Source organism: Phalacrocorax carbo, chromosome Z (assembly GCF_963921805.1).
Source record: "Phalacrocorax carbo chromosome Z, bPhaCar2.1, whole genome shotgun sequence".
NCBI classification, from domain to species: Eukaryota; Metazoa; Chordata; class Aves; order Suliformes; family Phalacrocoracidae; genus Phalacrocorax; species Phalacrocorax carbo.
The window spans coordinates 19,205,073-19,225,743 of NC_087548.1; the positions used below are offsets into that span (position 1 = coordinate 19,205,073).

A 20,671-nucleotide genomic window follows, 5' to 3' on the forward strand; every position below is an offset into this window, starting at 1 on the left:
CTAATAGCTAGGAAAAAAACTCTAGAAAAGCGTCACTCGTTGACCAACCTGGTGTTACTTGACGAATGACAATTTCTTACCATATGACACTGTATTTCTGACTACAGTGACAAGTTCTGTATCCCGCCTTGGAAAAACTCTTGCTGCAGTAGGAGAGACTTGTTAACAGTGCTCAGAAATGGTCTGGGAATCTCCTTTCAACGACAAATTATATTCTTAGAGGCAGAGTCCTACCACGGGATGGGTTTTTGTTCTCTTTAAACAGTACCTGCTTCTCCTTGTGTCCTCCCTTGTTCCCTCCTTCAGACAGAAAATCTCACCAAGAAAAAATATGGCATCTTTTTATCCTTGCCTTTTCAGCTATTTCCACGTCAGCTATTTCCAAGTCAGAAAATACTGACTGTGTGTTTCATACCAACAATACATGATTAATACAGGCTTGCTTAATGAAAAAAAAACAACCTCTAAAATGACTGAGCACAATAATGAATGATCCATGGGAGCTGTTTACAGACGGGTGAATACGTAAAAATAAAATTTTGTGAACAGTGTATTTTTTTAACCAAATGGTTCTACTACATTCGCAGCTGTTTTTATTAATTATTCACTTTGCACTTTGATTAAAAATATTTGGTTTTGCAGATTTGACCATTCCTTTCGAGTTCTATTACGGTTATCTGGTGTACTGCGTCAACGGCCGGAGCTCCCGGCCGGGATTAGCGCCGACTGCTAGGCGCTTGCCGACTCCCGAGCCCTCCCCGAAGCCTTTGCTGCACGACAGGAGCGCCATTAAAACCCACGATGGTCAGAGAGGGACTAGCCACACCATAGTCCTCTTTCTAGCCTTTTCCCGGGCATGCATCCCGCCGGCAGGCCGGAGGCGGAGGCAGGCGGGGACGGCGCCCGGCTAAGGCCGGGCTGCCGGGTTTTCCTGCCGGGAAAGGCCGGGCAGGAGCGCCGCGGGGGCCGGCGGCGGGGAGAGCGGCGGGGGCCGGCGCACCGCCGCTGCCCGGGGGAGGGCGGCTGCCGCGGGACAGCGTCCCCTTCGCCGCGGGGCCGAGGGGAGCGGGCCCCGCCGCCCCGCCCCAGCACGGCGGCCCTCACCCGCCGACCGGGAAGCGCCTCCTTCCCCCGTGCACCGCCGCCGGCCTTGCAGCGCGGCGCTGCCCGCCTCCTCCCCGGCGCCGGCCCCGCCGCCCCGACCACTTGCCATTTGCATGTCTCCGGTGCTCGGGAGGAGGCGGCAGGCTATGCTCCGGGCCGGGGAGGGGGGGGCCGGGGCCGCGGCCGCCAAGCCTACCGCCTCCCGGGCCGCCCGCACGGATCTGTGCATCCGCCTCTTCCTTCCCCCGCGCCGCCTCCGCCGGGGGAGCCGGCGGGGGCCGTACGTGCCGGGCCGGGAGCGAGGGGAGGGTCTGCGGCTCGGCGTCGCTGCAGCAGCGTCGGCCCCGCCGCGCCGCCAGGGACCGGGTGCGGGCGCCGCCGCCGCCGGCTCTCCGCGCTGCCCCCGCCGCTGCTGCTGCTGCCGGTGGTGCTGCCGGTGCCGCGCGGCGACCGCCGCTCCTGGCGGGAGGGGCAGGGATGTGAGCGGTCCGGTCGGCTTGGCCCCCCCTCCTTTTTTTTTTTTTTTTTTTTTTTCTTCTTTCCCCCTCTCTCCTCCAAAAAACCAGACCAAACCAGCCAACCAACCCCAAAAAACCCAGAGGGCGTGGGGGGTGGGGGCATCCCGTGTCGCCGCCACCACCCTCCGCTGGATCCATTGTGAGGAAATTGCTATTCGCCGGCAGCGGCGGCACATCTGGGCGGGCACATCTGGGCATGCAACATCGCCTCCCGCCGCCTTCCTCCTCCGTCCTCCAGCCGGCCGAGCGGATCCCTCCGGGCCGCCGGGGAGGTTCCCGCTCGCCAGACCCTGGGTCCGTCTTTCGGACTGAATATTAAAGAACTGGCAGCGCGGGGGGGTGGGGTGGGGTGGAAATAAAGGCTGCTTTTTTTTTTTTTCCCTGGGATTTATTTCATGGGGATGTGTTCAAGACAAGAGAGGATTCAGAAGGATATTGACGTTGTGATCCAAAAGTGCAAGGCGGAGAAGGACTGCCTGTTTGCAGGTGAGTCTCCCTCCCGGGCGCAGGCTGCCGGCGCCGCCGCTCCCGCCGCGGCCGCCCGGGCTCTGCCCGTGCCCTTCGACGCCGTTCCCGGGCGCGGGGGCCGCCGCCGCGCCGGCCTCTGCCTGCCCTCAGCCCCCTTCCTCCTCCTCCTCCTCGCCTTCCGAGGGCATGTGGGAGCAGAGGAGACCAGGCGCCGCCGGCCGGGAAGGGGAGGGTGGGGGACACACAGGCACGCACGCACGCACACGCATCCCGAGCCAGGGAGCGTGGCGGTGGCCACACGCAGCACCGGCGGGTGTGGGTGCGTGTGAGGCGGGTGCGTGGAGCCCCGCTGCCCGGCGCAGCCCTGGGGCGGGCGAGCGCAGCCCTGCGCGGCTCGCTCCGGGCGGGCGGGCTCCTGCGCCCCCCACCTCCCGGTGCCCGCCTTTATCCCTGCCCCAGGGCAGGGCCCGCGGCAAAGGCCCCCGCTTTCCGTGCGAACACCCCGCACGCCCCCCGCGGGGTGTCGCGGCTGCCCCGGCGCGGTGCCGTGGCCGGAGCCCGGCTCGTGGCTGCCTGTTGCCGTTCCTGACGGTTGAAATCCCTGCCGTTGCCATAGCACCGGGCACTTGTTGCGAGGGGCTGGGGGGGAGATGCTGCATTTCCCCCGGTTCACCACGACCCCCCTCCGCCCACCCTCGTGTCGGCACCTCAACGCTGGTCTGTAAAACCTCGGCTATTTCAGCCAAAATAAAGACAAGTTGTAATAACGCAGCTCTTTGTCTTTCAGATTTCAGGTACTCAGACTCCACCTTTACCTTCACCTACATTGGAGGCTCCAAAAGGTACCGTTTTTTAACAGTAACGACTCCCTTCATTTCCTGCTGGCAATGAGGTGCAGTGGTTCGATACCGTGGCAGGATTTTTTTGTTTCCTTTCCTTTTGCAAGGAGGATTGGCAAATCCTCTGCGTCCGTGCAAACGTAAACTGAGGAGGAGTTGTCTGGGGAGGTGATCGGAACGGTGATCCTACTTGTCAGAGGCATGTTCCTCCGAGTGCTGCTCTGTTTCTTTTGGAAACACCTTTGCTGTTTCTCTTTTTTTAATTTACGTGATACATCATAGAATTTCTGCTCTACGTAAACTTAAGCGCAGCAAAGGCATCAACGTATGGTATAAAGTTAATTCATGTTAACAGACTGGGAAAAGTTACGATTTTAATAAGAAATAGGCCAAATCCCACATCGGCATCTTATGCTCTTGCATGAGAGCCATTTTTAGTCCCATGACAGATGCAAGACTCTCTGCAATTGAGCAAATCAAATTCTTCAGACATTAAGTGAAATGTCGGTATAGCTTATAAGGCTAAAAAATGTTTTTATTGAACGTTAGTTTAAATATTCCTTCAAAGTGATTCCAAGCTTTTGGTTATAAACTAGATTGCGCCTGTACACATTTTAAGATTACCTTTCAGCATTTGTTGTGTTTGTCTGTTTTCAAAAGGAAATATATGTGAAAGCTTGAACACCCATCCTTTGTGTTTCCTTCTCAGTTACCTTTTACTTAATAAGGTATTAACATTATATGCTACGTCGTTCTCTTACCCTTTAGCTGAATTTTGTTACAGCTGGCAAGGAGTCTTGGTTTTACTTTTTTAATTTTAATTTTTTTTTCCCCCCGCAGTTCATCTGATATCTTTGGCAATTATTTTTCTTCCCCGGGGTGGGCTAGGTTAAAGTGCTGTATTCTTTGCAGGTGAACATTTCAGTGCAGGCAGCACTCCCACAGGCATCCGTTTTCCCCTCTGCACGCTCAGGGGTCTGGCTGCAGGACCAGGCTCCCACATGGTCCCCAGGCTGCGAGAGTGCTCAGAAAAATGCTTGTCCGCCTCACCAGCCTCCCTCTTCCTACTAAAGAAAAACACAACTTCTGTCATTTTCAGTGGAGTAGGATAGTTCAGCCAGTAGCTTAGAACTGATACATATTTTAGGTTGCTTGTAGTATACTCTTTCATTTAGGGTTTTAGTGTATGTTTTGTTGTGGTCTTGTTTTAAAGGCAATTTTGAAAAGCTTGATAGAGTAAAAACTATCTAATAGAAATACTATTTATCATGTACTTAAAATGATTGAATTTGAAAGTTACTTTGCATTGTTTTCTAAACCAAATATTCCAGCAAGAGACCAGGAAGTGAAACTTATCTATTGTTTCCATTTTCCAAGCTGAATAAAGTGAAAAGCCTAAGGTCATAACCAATGGGAAACAAACTGGTTTATAAATATTGAAACAAAACATCACTTCTATGACGAGAGACAGAAGAGGGCCTTAAAATCCACAGCCTTGAATTTTAATTGGGGTCAGCATTTACTTAGGAAACTGGAAACTAGTCTCAGGACCTTGAAAATTCAAGCTGAATTGAGAAACAAACATTGTGCTTACAGAAATTGGTGAATGCTGGTTGTTATTTAGAGCATACTTAAATTTCACTTTCCTTTTCACATTTTAAGGACATTTGAAAAGCATCCTTTGAGATAAGGGTTTCATATTCTCTGCTTGTTTGTATTGCAATTTAGAAAGATTTACAATATTCAACAAGTGGTGTACTTAGTGGCAGGTTTATAGTAGTAAGCTTTCTTGTGAAGTACGTAAAATGAAAACCCTAAGCCTTGACTATGAAGAGCCAAGCTTCAGTTTCTCACATCAAAGAAGAGTTAGTGGTTTCTTCTTAGAGAAGGTGCTGGCTGAGCAGCAGCTGTACTGCACTCTGTGCAGCCTTCAGGCAACTCTCCAGTACCAGGTCAACAGCAGTGACTTGTACGTGGGAATGACTTAGGAGAGCACAAGGCTAAGGGTCTTTTTCTTGCATTCGGCCATGATTTTTTTTCTTACTGTGACTGCTGCAGCTGTGGACTTCCTCAGTGGTGACCCCATTTTTTGACTACTGCACTCAGAAATTGTCCCTAAATGACAAAATCTCTATTAGCTCGTGATCATAGACTTGAGTATCAGCCAACAGGCCTGGTCCAGTTACTTCAGGTATTCAGCATGGTCACTTTGTTCCTCTAACCAAGAGGAGCACGGGCTTCCAAGTAATGGGCAAAGGGATGGATGTTCACTGGGTGGATGTTCCAACCAAGAAACAGATTTAAATGAGTAAGAGTAGAAATAGTGTGTAAGGAAGATGATTGTACTTCAGCACTCATTAGCCGTGCTTGGAACTAAGCCTTTTTCATGCTTTTTTTCCTTCAGATGTTCCTTTAGGTCAGTGTGTGTTATGGCTTTGTTGTAGCCGTAGTGGTTAGATACATGAGCAGAAACCCTTGAAAGAAGGCAGGATGTTTTCTGTTTGAGAAGGGGGATTCTTCGTTCTACCTTGTATAAAGGCAGACGACAATACTAGCAAGTTAAACATCCCTGGCGGTTTTACTCTGCATACTGGAGTTGCCTTTGGTGCCCACTAACTCCATTTATCAGTGGTCTTAATCTATAAACTCAGAGCCAGGTTCTCAGTAATTCAGTGTAAGTCCATGTACCAGTATAATTTCAGTTATGTTGATGACCTAAGGTTTATTTGTGTTTGTTCTTTAAACTGTTAAGTTTATCTGTGTGAGATTTTTCTTCTTGGGGCCAGCTTCTCTGACTTTATCTTATTTTCTCTGTTGCTTGCATTGATTGCACAGGCTCTTCCTACATTAGCTCTATTCAAACATTGAGGCAGTACATAACAACACTGCAGATCAATCCAAATAGATAGCCCTGGTCTGGAGCACATTTGTCATCGCTTTGGTGGACTTGTGTTCACGCAGTGAAGTGCTGAACCAAACCCTGAGGGCATGACTTAGCTTTTGTTCAGGTACAGAGGTTCCAACTGAGAACTATTTTTTTTTCTTTATATAGACCTCTTCCAACATTTGACCTTTATACTGTGTAAATAATCTATGTGTAAGTGATCACTGGATGGGCTTCAAGATGATTCTGCATTTGCAGGATTTTTCTTGAAAAGTTAGAAGGGAAGAATCTCTTCAAGTACAAACATATTTGTGTGAGTTATCATAAATAGTCCTTTACTTATCTAGTTCATTTAATCCTTTTGGACTGTATTTCTCTGTACTACTTTTTTTTTTTTTTTTTAAATGCACAGTGTTCACATATCCAAATTATTGAGAGCTGTTTGACACTGCAGAGAAGCTCCCTGTTTTGGGAAGGTTGTAATTAGCAATTTATTAGTGAAAGCACATCTTTGTGCATTATGTGGGCACTAAATATGGGGCAGATTGTTCATCAATTTAATGATTTTTAATTTTATTTTCAGAAAGCAAGTAGGGTGATAGATTTCTTATGAAGTGAGGTGCTTATTCATGTGCTGTGACTGCAAGATTTACTCTTCTTTAACTGCATCTGGAAGAACATCAGAAATGGGTGGATTTTTTATGCTTTTTACTGCAGGATCTGAAAAGGATATTAAAGTGTGAACATGTCGAGTTCCCTTTTTTGTTAAAAAGAATCTCGTTTCCTTTTTCCTATTTTCTGCCCCTGTATGAAACATTGCTTCTCCAGAAACTGTGCAGACTGAACAGAGCTGCTGATCTGTCATCTGTCAAATAAAAATGTATGATGCCCTGAAGTTGTTCTCACTTTATATGTCATTTGACATGTTTTATATAGAAGCAGGGCTTGGTTGTCCTAAAAAAAAAAAGTGTTTCCTTTTTTTAGGGTTTTTCTCCCCCTCCCCCCTTTTTCTTTTTTTTTTTTTTCCTGAGGCTAAACAAGGACATCATATCAGTCCTGAAATACCTCTTCATTCAAGTATGTATTTAACTCTCATTGGCAGCGAGGGACAATGACAATAGGGCTGTGTATGAGAACAGATCTAATACTGCAGCACATTATAAAGCAACTAGATAAGACCTGTAAGAACTGAACATACACATTAATTTTGTCAGCAAAATTCCCATCTCCTATTCATCCAGTGGAGTCTTGTGTTCTGCTCTCCGTACTTTAGCACAATGATTACAACAATGGCAGTACTGAAGAAGCAAGGAAAGTTGAATTTTGTTCTGAAGCAATTGTTTATTTTGGCTTAAAATAATTACAAGTTGTTAACTGAGGATGTTTTGATTTTGAATATTTGGTGCTTTTTTGTTTTCTATGCAAGAGGTTTTACATAGTGCTTAATATTGTACATAATGCTTAATATTGTAGTATCAGAATTTCTCGTATAAACTGATGAATTAATTGCCACCTTGCTGTAGCGGTGAAATATTTCACAGCTGGGGAGCTGTGCCACTGGAAGAATAACTGACTGCTTCTGGCTTTCTATAGCTAGAGACAAAACCCACTATCTGAAGAGTCCTAGGACATTATGTCCACCAGGTGTTTGAATCACTTGATGATAAACAGTGATAAGAATGATACAGATAAGCTTTTTTTTCCCGTTAGTGGTATGTCCTATTGCTACTTAGGTGAATTTAATAAAACTACCGACGTGAGAGGTTCCATTTGGTGAGTGATTTTGAGATTCTGGTATCACTCTAGTAATGCTGAAAGTCTTCAGTACAAAAAAGCACTGTGAATAAAAATGGTTTTGATATTGGTATGTATTTTTATCTTAAAATTCATATGCAATTTATATATACTGTAGCAAAAAAGGAGAGGGAGAACTGAAAACATTTGTTAAGCAGTGATGGCTTACATAGGAGGAGAGTGTCCATGAAAGTATAACTTAAGAACATGAGATTTTAATGGAATCCATTGCTCTGAATGGTTTTAGTTTTGCTGGAATCAGTTTTATACAGGGCTTAGGAAGGGCTAGCACAAATACAGTTCGTCATCTGTTGCTGATGGCTGTGCTTCACTTTGTGTTCAGGTTATTAAATATGTAATAACATTCCTAAAATCTACCTCGACTACAATATGAGAGGGGTGAAAACTAGATAGACAGCCTGTACGTAGCTGTTTGTTTATTGATATTTCAAAATATCTGGAAGATTGTACCTTGACTTTCAATTTTAACTTCTGTATCAAATATGGCCTAACATTTTTGCTGGGTCTGCACCATTTCCTGGGAGAGAAATCTGTGATATGAGACAGGAATCTAGTTTAGATATAACATGGCAAGCACTGATTTTCATTTCTTCATTAAAGATTCTGTAGATGAAGTAATTTTGAATACAGCCTCGGGTACTTTTAAAAAACATTTTTGTGTCAGGTAATTAAGTTTCAGTTTTAAAATCCCTCTTTAAGACAAGCCTTTGCCTTCCATCAATTCCTGCTAACGTACCTAGTCTGACTTTATACTACTTTCTAATATTGTCAGTGAGTAGTATGTATATGAGATCTACCCATACATTCCTATAGACAGTTTTTTGATAGATATGACAAGAAATTTAGTAGGTGTGATTTAAAAAAAGATTCATCCTAAAAAGAGATCTAGTAGAACGCTACAGTAAAAAGTCATTAAGTGCAATGTTGAGGGTTTGTGAAAAGCAAAATCAACACCATTCTACTCACGGTCTTATGGAGCTCGCCTTTTTTTTTGATGGTCTGTGTCTGACAGATCCTTCCGGCCTTGCTGTTAGAATTTCAGCGCTGTCTGGAATTAACCGAGTCCCCGTCGTTGCATCTGGTAAAAATCACATACTTCAGGGAGAGTATGGTCTTGTGGAGAACTGTTACTGGTCTGATAGAGTGAGTGGCTGGCCTCTTTCAGCTGCATACTGTACTGATAGTAAGAACAATACTTTCAAATTGTGATTATCTACTTTTCAGTGAGAAAAACGTGGTTTTAGGCACTTAATGGCCTAGTTTTCAGCAGTGCCAAACTTCAACACCATGTAGTGGTCTCGGTATTACTGTGCATTGCTTAGCACTTTCAAAAAACATGACAATCTTTATGCAGGTGTTTTTGTTGTACAAATGTATGCACTGTTGTTTGAATGGTTCACCAGCACAGAGTTGGGAAGAGTGCTTGAATGTCTTTACAGAAAACATTTTCAGTAACTTCTTCTTTCTTTGCTTTCATCACATATTTTAGCATATTAGCTACCTAAAAATAGACCTGTAGGCTGTCATTGTTAAAGTGTTAATGTGATAAGACAAATAAATTTGAAAGCAGAGTTCACTCTGACAAAATAAATTTAGATCGCTTTTCTCTGTATTGAGACTAATGCCATTTCTCGGTTTTCCTGTTAGTCTCTAATAATTTCCCGTATTTTTCATCGCTCATAAATAAAGAGCTGAAGATACCTGTTAGCATATTTTTCCATGGATTACTTACTGTGCAGAGCGTGAATTCTCATTTGAGTCAGCATCTAGTCACTCAGAGTCAAAATACCTACTTTAATAAGCTTCAGCACCTAGAGGGAAAGTAAATTTTAAACTGCTGGGAGAGTTCACTTTAGTTACAATTAAAACTAAGAAGAGGATGAAATGTGAGTAAGTCTAGAAAAACTCTAATGTGTAATTCTGCCTTAGCATTAAATAAATCCCATATAAGAGGACAGCTCTTAAGAATTAATGTCTTCCTTGCTACAGGAGGGTGAAGATTTTTACAGATATTTCATTGAACTGGCTTCATCTGAGGAAAAGGAGCTACCTTTAACAGGGAAAAACTGGCTCATAAAGATAAGCCAACTATGCTGTGCAGCAATAGCTAAAAATCTTACTGGGAGAAGAGGGACTAAACAAGGTACAGAAGTAACATCTCCTTTCCCTGACAGCCTTCTGCATGGTCACACAGGATTGCGTCCAGCCAATTTCTATGGGAGGAAGAGCAGGAAAGAGTCTTGCCTGAGGACCAGGAACAATTGTTGCTTTTATGAGTCAGACTTCTCCTGGGAGGACCCATTATCTCCAGGGAGCTTTATGTCAGAGATTGTGTTCCCCTGTTGCAAGGGCTAAACACCATCATACATACGTGCTTTTGGCATTATGTAATCCTGTGGGAGTAAGTCATGGTCTTGCACATGCTCACGTAAGGTAACAGGCAGAAAACAGTCTTGGGTAAAGGTGGGAGGCTGAGCTTTACTTTCTGTAGCTTGCTTGAAGGCAGAGTACCTGTGTGAGCCCTGTAGAAGGCTTTGGCTTCTGTTGTAGAAGACCATGGCATGTCCTGGCAATTAGGATTGAGCTGCATCACCTCTTCAGAGGGAGGCCTGTGCAGTGTTTAGGGGCAGCCTGTCTGAAGCAACTAATTCAGGGCAAAGAGGAAGCTCAAAGAAACTAGCAAACCCTCCAGATGCCTCCTTCCAGCCTCTAGGCATTGATCAGAAATAAAAGGGGCAACAGCATGTCTTCCATATAAAGAAATGTACTGTTTGCCAAAAGAGAGTGCAAAAAATTGTGATATACCATTTGTAGAAGGAAGCTTATAATTAAAGAATAAGTTCCTTTCAAACTGTGTAGCATTCTGCATTTCATCTCATATATTGCAGGTTACCATCTTGAAATCTTGTTGCTTTAAATTACTGTTCCATTTTATGTTTATAGGTAAGAATTTTTCATATCCTAAGAGCCAAGCTAGAAGGCAGAATAACTTTGCACCATTCAGCTGTCATGCTTCTACTCAATAAGGTGTTTGTGAGAGACAGCATTTGCTCTCAAGCAGGAAAAATAGCTTATGGGTTAGACATGGTATGCCAGGTCATTAGCTTTTCTGCAAATGGTAGAATATTTTATTTTAGGGTTATTGTTGTTGTTTGTTGTTTTTTTTTTTTTGTGGTATTGCTCATTTTCACTTATTCTTTTTCCTTAATGTTGAAAACTTTGTCATTGATGGAGAGTTCTCACCCTGTAATAATCATACACATAGCAAAATATGAAAATAATTAGGTTGCCTTTCTGTCGGATTAGGACCTGGGGTTGATAAAGGTGTTAAACCCAGGAAGCACTTCACTGTCAGAAAAGTACTTCCTGATAGTCAATTGCTTGATCTCAATTACAGTTCTATGAATCTGGAGTAATTCCACTGGTGTGATGGCGTTCACTGGGGTCCACGGTGATACTGCTGAATTTTTTATTTGCCCTGACTACTGCCTAGTGAACGCCAATCCAGGTGACTTTTTTTACCTGGTGGGGGAGTTATGAAGGCCAGAGTTCTGTTTTCTGCCATCTTTGCAGATGTATTCTCATTTTTGAGTACTTTCCTGGATGGTGGGAGAGCTGCAATTTATCCAGGGAAAGAAGCTTGTTTTCTTGCAATCTTACCAAGTCACGGGCGTTGCAGAGGGCACGGACAGAACGCCAGTTGTCAAAACCATGCTTTTCTTCCTCTTTTTAGCCTTAGTGTCTGAAAACCTGGTTGTCAGAGTGTCCTCTTTTGAGAACATAATTTGGTAGGCCTCTTTACCTGCCACTCATTCAGAATCAGTATTAAATCTTAAGCTGAGTCCCAAAATGGTTTCAGAGTTTTTTGTAGATATAACCATTAGTTGAAATATAAATGGTGATATCTTCACAAGGACTTTTAGGTGAAAACACCTAAAAGGAACATGTTGACTTTGTCCAGATTAAAACTGTGTGAAAACTGGTCATTTCAGTATATATTTGTGCAAAACAGTGGAAACAATCAAACAAAAAGTTTTACAGTATTTCAGACCCAAATATGTAACCTTCAGGTATTAAAAACTTCTGGAAAACATGTATTTGGTTAATGCCTTAGTACAGCAGTTGTGGACACTATCAACAGACTTCCCTTATGGATAGGGAATTATATAAATTAAGGTGGTCTACTGGTTTAATAAAGTTCTATGAATATTGCATAAAATCTTTTGTACATGGTTGTAGCTATAATGGAGTTAGAGCTGAAAGCTGAGCTTATTAATTCTTTTAAGTTAGAGCATTATTTTGCTATAAAGGCTTTCAATCACACTATAGAACAAGGCTTGTTAGGCTTGGCATAAAGTCTCAGTAGTAGGATTTTGTTGGCTTATGTATTGAAAAAGGACTCATTTTATCAGTGGATGACCAGAACAGAGAAATTGGTTGTGTTTAGGTGGCAACAGGAGGAACATAACCTCTGCAAGAATATCCTTGGGCATATATTAGTGGTGTTAGCTCAGGCCAACAGAAGTTTTAAATTAGTTTAGTATTGGTCTCTAGAGTGCAAAGTAGAGAGTCACAATGATCAGCCCACCAAAGATGCAAGCTCTCTTGCCTCTAGCAGACCTACATGCACATACTTCCTCCCTCCCCTCCCCCCACAAATAGCTGTATAACACTAGAGCAGCATTGCCTTTGGCATACAGTCCTGCTTTCTATATGTTCCCTGTGCCAGATTTAGCTGTTGATGGAATTTTTACATCAAACTTCAGTGTTGGTTAAAGCTGCTCTACCTTAGTTAATGAAGTAAAAATGCATGGGATTAGCAGACACCCGTTTAGTTCTTCTTGTTAAGGTATTTTGGTTGGTAATCTAACAACATTTACAATCCCATGTTTTGGCTATTGCATTTTGTTTGTTTGTTTTGATATTCTCATTTAAAATGACAAATTGTACGGAATTTTACTTTTTATTTGGTATTAGATATATATAGTGAATTAAAAGAAATGTGTTATCTCTGTGAACCACACTACAGGGAGCAGATGAGCGGAGGGAGACTCCAGGCTCTTTCTGTACCTAAATTTATATTTTACTGATAAGCTTTATTTGTTTTAGGTTGTCCCTCTTGTGATGAATAATAGCTTACTATACTGTTTCTGTGTTTAAACATCAATAACTAGATGTTAAAAAATACTACTTCATAAAAGTGTATGCCTTTATTTAAGGCATGAAGAAACACATTCATCCTGTAGTTAGCTAAAAACTGACCTTTGCCAAGGACAACACACACAGAGATACAGAGTGTGAGTACCTTTCACATGTAGCACGGTCTGGCTTCAAGTCAGGCATGGTTGTGTGGAAGATACTGGCCTCCCAGTGTGCTAATAAGGATTAGGCATTTGCTGTCCATGAAGAGGAGTTGCAGTTATATAAGTCAGGATAAAAATTACAGAAGCTGTTGATATTGCTTAAGGAGGACATAAACCAATTGTCATTTAGGGTCAAGCAAAGCTTTTACACTGGCTACAAAGTCCTTCCTCATTTCCCCTATTAGTAAGGCATTACCAGCCAACAGCACAGTGGGTCAAGCCTTTGACAGGCCACTGTGAAAGGTGGCATGTCTTGTCTGGCATGGCAATTTCTAAAGCATGTTTCCAGCATATTTCAGTGTATGTAACAGTTACAGAACTTTTGACATAAGTGCTGAGCAAATCATCATAAATTGCCAGTATTAATTAGCATTTAGCTAAAACTCTGACTGCTTACAGCATATTCCCGTCTGCGTTTTGTCCTAAGATATTTCTCTGTTGTACTTTATGTGATGTAATAGTATTACCATATTCTCAGCTGATTTAAATTGACAAATTGCCATGGAATTCAGTAAAGTCATGCCAACTTATAGCACTGAGGACCTGTCTATGATTATATTCGTCTTGTTAAGGAAGTTTAAATAGATCAAAGCTAAATATAAATGCACTATGTTATCTTCATTGACTTCTAATAGAATAGTTTAATATATGCATGATTAGTTACATACCAAAGTGAAATTACACATTATTTGTGTCTGCATTTTAGGTGACAGGTAAGGACGAGTTTCATGGAAGCTGATGAAGTGAGATATAAATTATGTTTTTTGGGAATGGCTCCTATCGAAGTGGGGGGAACAGCACCAAAATAGGGCAGAGATGCCTGAAGTGATGGAGTCTTGAGAAGTTTTCCTGCATAGCAAACAGGTGTTCTCAGCAGTGTGGCACTCAAGTCTGAGGTTTGCGTGTGGTGCAACCCCATGAACAAAGGCACTAGCTAAGACACTGCAGTGCTGTCTGTTTTCATTTTCAGTGCTAGGGTGAGCTTGACAGAGCACTTGCCTCTCTGTGTGCAACATAGATGTTCCTACAGGATCCCTTTGGCACAAGAAATGTCTTGTCCCACAGAAGATACCACCTCTAAACTCCCCTGTGAGACATAATGATGATTTCAGTCTGCAGATGTTAGAGAAGGTTTCACACCAACCCTGACCATGCCATTTCCATTTTGTACCATGTAATCATAGAATCATAGGATGTCCTGTGTTGGAAGGGCGCACAAGGATCACTGAATCCAACTCCTGTCCCTGCACAGGACAACCCCAAATTCACACCCTATCTCCTGAGGGCGTTGTCCAAGTGCTTTTTGAACACTGTCAGGCTTGGCACCATGACTGCCTCCCTGGGGAGCCTGTTCCAGGGCTCCACCACCCTCTGGGGGAACAACCTTTCCCTAATACCCAACCTAACCCTCCCCTGGCACATCCTCCTGCCATTCCCTTGCGTCCTGTCATCGGTCCCCAGAGAGAAGAGGTCAGCACCTGCCCCTCCTCCTCCCCTTGTGAGAAAGCTGCAGACCGCGATGAAAGCATAGGCTCCTTACAGTTGCCTTCCCATTCCTTCCCAGCTTGTAATTTTCCACCATTCTTTGTCCTGGCCTTTCGTTTTCCAAAGGTGCTCTGCGTACTGATTTGTTCTGACAAAATCTGGTGTCTGTTGTGTTCATGTTGTTGAAGCAGACAGACATGAAATAGTTGGTATTAAACAACTGTACTACACAAGTTAACAACATGGAGCAGCTATAGATCACTTATCTCCCAGTTCTCTTCAGGTGGTGTATATATCCTGAAATACTTACTTTGGATCTTGGGAAGTTTCAACAGAATAACAACAGGTGCTCACACTGTTCATCGGAGTGGTCACATGTTCATTGCTGTTCGTTATTCTCTTTTTGGTGTCTAATATGTGGGTGGCTAGAAAAAAAAATCACTGCTGAAATAATTGCAGCTGCAGCCTGAGTTATTTGCTGATTTAGGTTTAAAAATCTTTTTTAGCTGGGCTGGTTTTGAGATTTCTGTTGTACCTAAGTAAGACTGAACAGAGATGTTTAGAAATAGTATGTATTTCACTGAGGATGCTGCGCAGGTGTAAGAATGCATTTTAGCTTGAACCAATAAAAGTTGTATGGTCTTAACATTATAGAAAATGTTTTAAATAGAACTGCAAAGCAAATGAAAAAAACAGGTGTTGCTTTATACGGTTTCCCATTCTTCATTTTACAGGCTACTTACTCTTGACCGTTGTGAGACTCTCACCAGTAACTATTCAGTTCTGTTCCCCTGAGTATAGGAAACCTGATATTTCCATCAGTAACAATGCACACTTCATTAGGTGCATAGTGCTTTTAATTGTCACTCGCACTTCCCAGGGTGTTCAGTACTTGCATTGGGGATGATTCTAATGTTCTTTTCATGTATTTGTCCAGTAAAATAACTAGTTCAGGGTTAATTTTTGCCCTCCATGATACTCTTTCGGTTGATGTTCAGTTTCCAGCCAAAACCAGGACAGGGGTTTTCCTTGGTTGGCTTCTGCTTTGATTTGTAATGGTATAAGTGACAGATGAAAGACTCATCCTGTTGCAAACCTGCTGGTGGAGTTTCAGTAGCGTGAGCTGAACTCCTTGAGTATGTCTGTGGTTTTTTTAAGGCTCAGGCTTGAAAACCGGGTTTCAGATCGTCAGCCCTGCAGGCACAGGATGGGTGAAGTGTTCCGTCAGCGCGCAGGACCTGTACAGCTAAGGAAATCTGGTGGGGTGCTGTGCCAGTAGTTACAGTCCAAGGAACTGGCCACGGGCTGTGCTCTGCAGAACCGTGTAAATGGAGGGAAGGTGAAATTCTTGTGCATATACCCTCCCGAAAGGCTGCTCTTCCATGCCTCAGTAGATGTAGCACTGGGATCTACGTAGAGTGACCATCTTTGATCAGCCATGGTTCAGGGCAGGTGGGAGAGCTGCTGCTCCAGGTGGAACGGCATGGCGCCCTGGCGCCTGGCAGCCTGCCGTGGGAGCGCATCCTTCCGAGCGGCTGCTCTCCTCCCGGGTCAGGACAAGCGTGACTCCCGGCAGGCTGGCAGGTAGCACAGCTCCACAGGACCGTACAGTGGGAGTCAGGTCAGGTAAAATAAGTAATTAACTACTTCAGTGAAAAAATATGTGGTGAGGGGGAACCCTTTTGTTGCAACCTAAAAGCCCATCAGGCAAATGGGAGGAATACTGTGTGTTCAGTATCTGCGCAGTTTGGAAAAAAAGAGCTGGAGGTCGATCACAGACCTTTCTCATTGCCTCTGCTTCCCAGCGGGCTTGGAGCCCTTCAGGTTAGGCATAAAATATTTTCTCTTGGAGAGGAGCTAAGTGACAGCATCTCTTTTCCAGTGCTAATTTCATATAGTAATCTAGCATGCACAAAGCTGCAGCATATGCAGCTGCTCCAGACCATATCCAATGCATGCACGCACGTTGATTTTAGACAAGTGGTGTCAGCTTTCTCTTTAGCATTCTGTCCTTTTCTCTACCTCAGAGGTGTTATAGCTCTGAACACATCTGAGCTCTCGATAATAACAACTCTTCCTTTTTTTTTTCTTTTCATTTTTTCTGATTCAAAGCTGTGTGTGTTTTTTAAATATGCATGCAAATAAGTTTTGCCCCTCAGTTTCCTGGTAAGTTGCCACAATGGCCAGGAGGGTGTCGGAGGTTCTGCACCATTGCTCAGGGGAGCACTAATGTGTGACTGAACGCGGCAGGGCCGTGTCGCAGGAAGAGGTTCGCTGTTTCCTTTTTGTTGCTGCTGCTGTTGCAGGAAGGACTGTAAAAGAGAAATCTGGAGGGAGTGGTGGAAAGAGAGCACAGGTCGGCATTCAGCTCTGAGTTACATCAGTGCAAAGTGGGAGTCTGGCTGCGTCTGGAAAGGCATCTTTAATAAAGAAATCGTGTGTTAAACAGTGAAGAAAGGATAAGATGTTATTTGTTGCCATCTACTTTCATATACAACTGAAATACTTTAAAAGACAATAAGCCCAATGTAAATATCTACCTGTGTATGTTCTCTCAGAGTTCTTTATCATGTATTTTTAATGAAAACGAATAATTCTGGCAGGAGGTAGAAGCCAGACACGTTACCTAGTATGGTAGCGTTATTTTCTTCAGAGATACAATGACAGGTTTTGTTTCACTTTATTTTGAAGGGCTGAGGATGAGTAATACCACACCTTATTCTAATATTTCTAAATAAAATTAAAAAAAAAATGCGTCTGACTCACATGCATTCGAGGCTCAGGTAGGTGTAACATTTGAGCTGTTCTGCCCCTAGCATTTTGAAGTCCCTTGTTGGATGCTGCCCATGGCTCTGCAGTGGCAATACATTGATTGGGACATTAGCTGCTACTGAGTGAGAATCCTTTACAACTCTCAAACTTCAGTAATTTCAACGTCTAATGATTGCAATATGCTTGTGGTTAACTACTGAAAAATCCTTGAATTGTGAGGTGACGACTGAGCAGGCTGAGGTGATGTTGGGACTTTCCTTCATATATTATTTCTGTTTTGAAGTCAATCCGTCAGAACTGCTAAGGTTTTTATTGCTGTACTTGATAAGTTTCAGGAGATTATGCATAAATGTTTTCATTTTGCTGGTGATCAGTATTTGGACTGAAATGAAATACATAAAACGTTTCTACATTTAGCCTGTTCCTCTCCACCTCTAGACTATGTAAGCTGATGACGTAAGCCCAACTAAAGAGAAAGTGCCGTTTTATTTCCTTTATGTGGTCATATTTTGCCTTTATCATTCCATTTATTTCAATTAGATATTACTGGATTAATTGAAGCAAATATTTAATGTTTGGCCAAATTCCATTTTGAAGTAAATCCATTTACAGTTCACATTGCTTTGATGTGTTTTACAGTCTTAATACCTGTAGCTGCAGTCATCTGCATAAAGGTGAAGCAATAATGCTGGTTCTATTTACACTTGAAGAACTTAATACTATCTATCTGCCTGGCCATCTATCTAGTTAACCCCCCCCTTATGTTTATATGTAATGTATATTTATTTACAGAGTCTTCAGGTACTCTGTGATTCCTTTGTTAGTAGTATTTGCATTAACATGGACGATCTCACATGACCAATGTCATGGCCAGTAGCACCTTGAGAGAAGAATAACTGGTCATGGGACTATCCATTAATTAAACTTTTGAGGGATTCTACTTTATCTGAGATTTCCATCAGGATCCTCCAACATGTAACATGCCATGTTTATGTTCCTTATGTAAGTACGTATTTTTGTTGATGTCGGGAAGTTGGGTCACTGAACTGTCAACTTTCATTATTTCATAACCAGCTACTTCATGGTTACACTACTAAAATGGTAAATGACCCTGCAGAGGCGTGTTGAGAAACAGAATGGTAAAAACATTAATCTGTTAGAATAAAATTTGAAAGAACTTTATTTTCTGTGGAAAGTGAAGACAGATGAACACGCCAAGCAAGTGCCATTGTACTAGTAAGAAGGCAACGGGGTGTTTGTATCAAAGAAACTCGTTGGCCTTTTGAACCATTCCCCAAGTATCTGTGGAAAGAAATTTACTTATGTCTTGTAGCACCTGTCTTGCAAGGTATATTGGCCTGTATTTGCTTTCCTGTGCATTGGAGCTGCTGGTGTGGGGACCCAGCTCCTGGCAGGATGGGTAGGCTGCCCAGGAGAAGCTTTGCAATGGGAATGTCCTGAGGTCCCCAGCAGGAAAAGCTGCCAGGCTTGTGCTGGGACATGCACTCTCAGGGAATTAATGTACTTCCATCCTGTCCAGAGTCATGAAGCTTTAGGTATCTACACCAGCCCATTTTGTTCCAAAACACAGCTAAATGTTTTGTGGCAGTTGTTCTCTTTCCTTACGTAGCGTATGATCCTGCTTGAGTCAGGGTGCTCAACTGTGAGGCTCCACAGCACATCCAGGCCCACAGTTAGGCTGTTCTGGCATGAGAACAGAGCCTAAACATTTCTTAAAACCTCTGCGTTGTCCAGGCCCCTTCTCATATGTCATTTAAGCTGTGGAGGTTTCCAAAATTTGGTCTCACGATCCCTAAATTCTTTTGTACGCCTGTGACTAATTGTGTAAGACTGCTTGGATGCCGGCAACTTGGATGCAGGCTCTGGAGCAGAAACGTAGGTGCTTGAGGGACGTGACTAGTTAAGAACGGAGATGTCAAAAGATTTTTTAATGAACATTGAATATTCTGTCTCCTGGGTCAGCTAATGCTTTCCTTTCATGAAGTGAAATTCATCTGATGTCAGTTGACATTGCTTCATGTATTTTTTCAATGGAATTTTGTTCTAAATCCATCTTTTAATACAAAGCAGTTGTGAGATTCTTGCCTCACTATGGTGTTTTGAGTAAAATGGCAGTTGTATCTTCAGCATACTGTCTGTGTGACAGTTAGGAGCCACTGAATTGTGAAGGATATATCAAGTGCTTGACATCTAGGATGTATTTCATCAGTAAAGAAAAATAACAGCTTATTGTTTTTCACTGGGAAAGTCTGTTTATTCTGATCCCCAGATAAATGTATCTAATTCTTACAACTTATCCTCAAAGTACTTTGGTGCAACATGGTTTACAACCCGTTTCTCCTCCTGTGTGTTAGCCTTCTCAGATGGTATTTTTTGGAGAGGTTAGAGATAATAGAGGAGAAAGTCTAGATAAGATTAGCTTTCACAGATGGGTATTGCATTGATGAAACAATGTAATCCAATCACAAGTTTATGAAACCTAGCGTCTGTACTGTATGAATGCATATACTTGCATTCAGATATTTGAAATCATGTTTAAGGTATTACTTAATGATATGGGGGAAGGTGACATACAGTTGCATCAGCATGAACACCTGCAAATCTCAATGAGGAGAAATGCTGTTAGGTCAATTTTAAAGCAATATGATTATGCAAGTCTTGTCCTAATGTAGCTTTGGTGCAGATCTTGCAACTCAGTTAATACTGTTGTCTCGTTTCATTATGAAGTTTACGAATGCAAAGGTTTAGTGACAACAGGGGCTGTCCCTGGCTTCATTGGAGTGCTTTGAGGCATTGCAGGAATAATGGTCTTTCACTGTCCCATGTCCAGCTTCATGCCTTCCCATACCTATGCAGGTTGAAAATCTGACTCGTAGCTCAGCCTAGATACACAAAACCAATCCTCACCTGGCTGTGCTGGAGCTGCCTTACCCAGTCAGAGCCAGAATGGTATAGAGGAGCAGGTAATGAGGAGACAATGGTGGAGAAACTGGGGAAGAATGGGGAGCCAAAGGTGGCTGGATACTAACAGAAAGGGTTGAGGTAGCGACAATGAGGTACGCACGTACTTTGGAAGGGAAAATGGAAAGACAGGCGTGAGAGCTTGAGTCAGAGAGAAAATGCCACCAATAAGAGCGTATGAGGAAAGACTGTGCCTGCGGGGAAAAAAAGAAACCCTCTTGAGAAAAAAGGAGAGGAATTTAAAATGCATTATATGTACTATTCCACATTGAAATCACAGATTTGATTAAAGCAGGCTAGGAATAAAGGGGAAAATACATTTTGTTGCTGTATGTACAGGGGCAAAGTAGACAACAGAAAAACAGTAAAAATCAGAGCAGTGTGTAGTTCTTTGTGTATTCAGTGCAGCTGTGTAGAATAAGGCAGGTTTTGTCATTATGT

General features: G+C 43.0%; 1 protein-coding gene across 1 annotated transcript in view; it reads left to right on the forward strand.

Moving 5' to 3' along the window:
- Nucleotides 1-1,979: 1,979 nt before the first annotated feature.
- The window catches only part of PARP8 (poly(ADP-ribose) polymerase family member 8), a 125,011-nt gene continuing 106,319 nt past the window's right edge, over nt 1,980-20,671 (forward strand). Inside the window, exons 1-2 of the mRNA XM_064438290.1 lie at nt 1,980-2,108; nt 2,878-2,932. Of these exons, the coding sequence (XP_064294360.1) occupies nt 2,018-2,108; nt 2,878-2,932 (146 nt within the window). The 5' untranslated portion in view covers nt 1,980-2,017. The remainder of the gene's footprint in view (nt 2,109-2,877; nt 2,933-20,671) is intronic.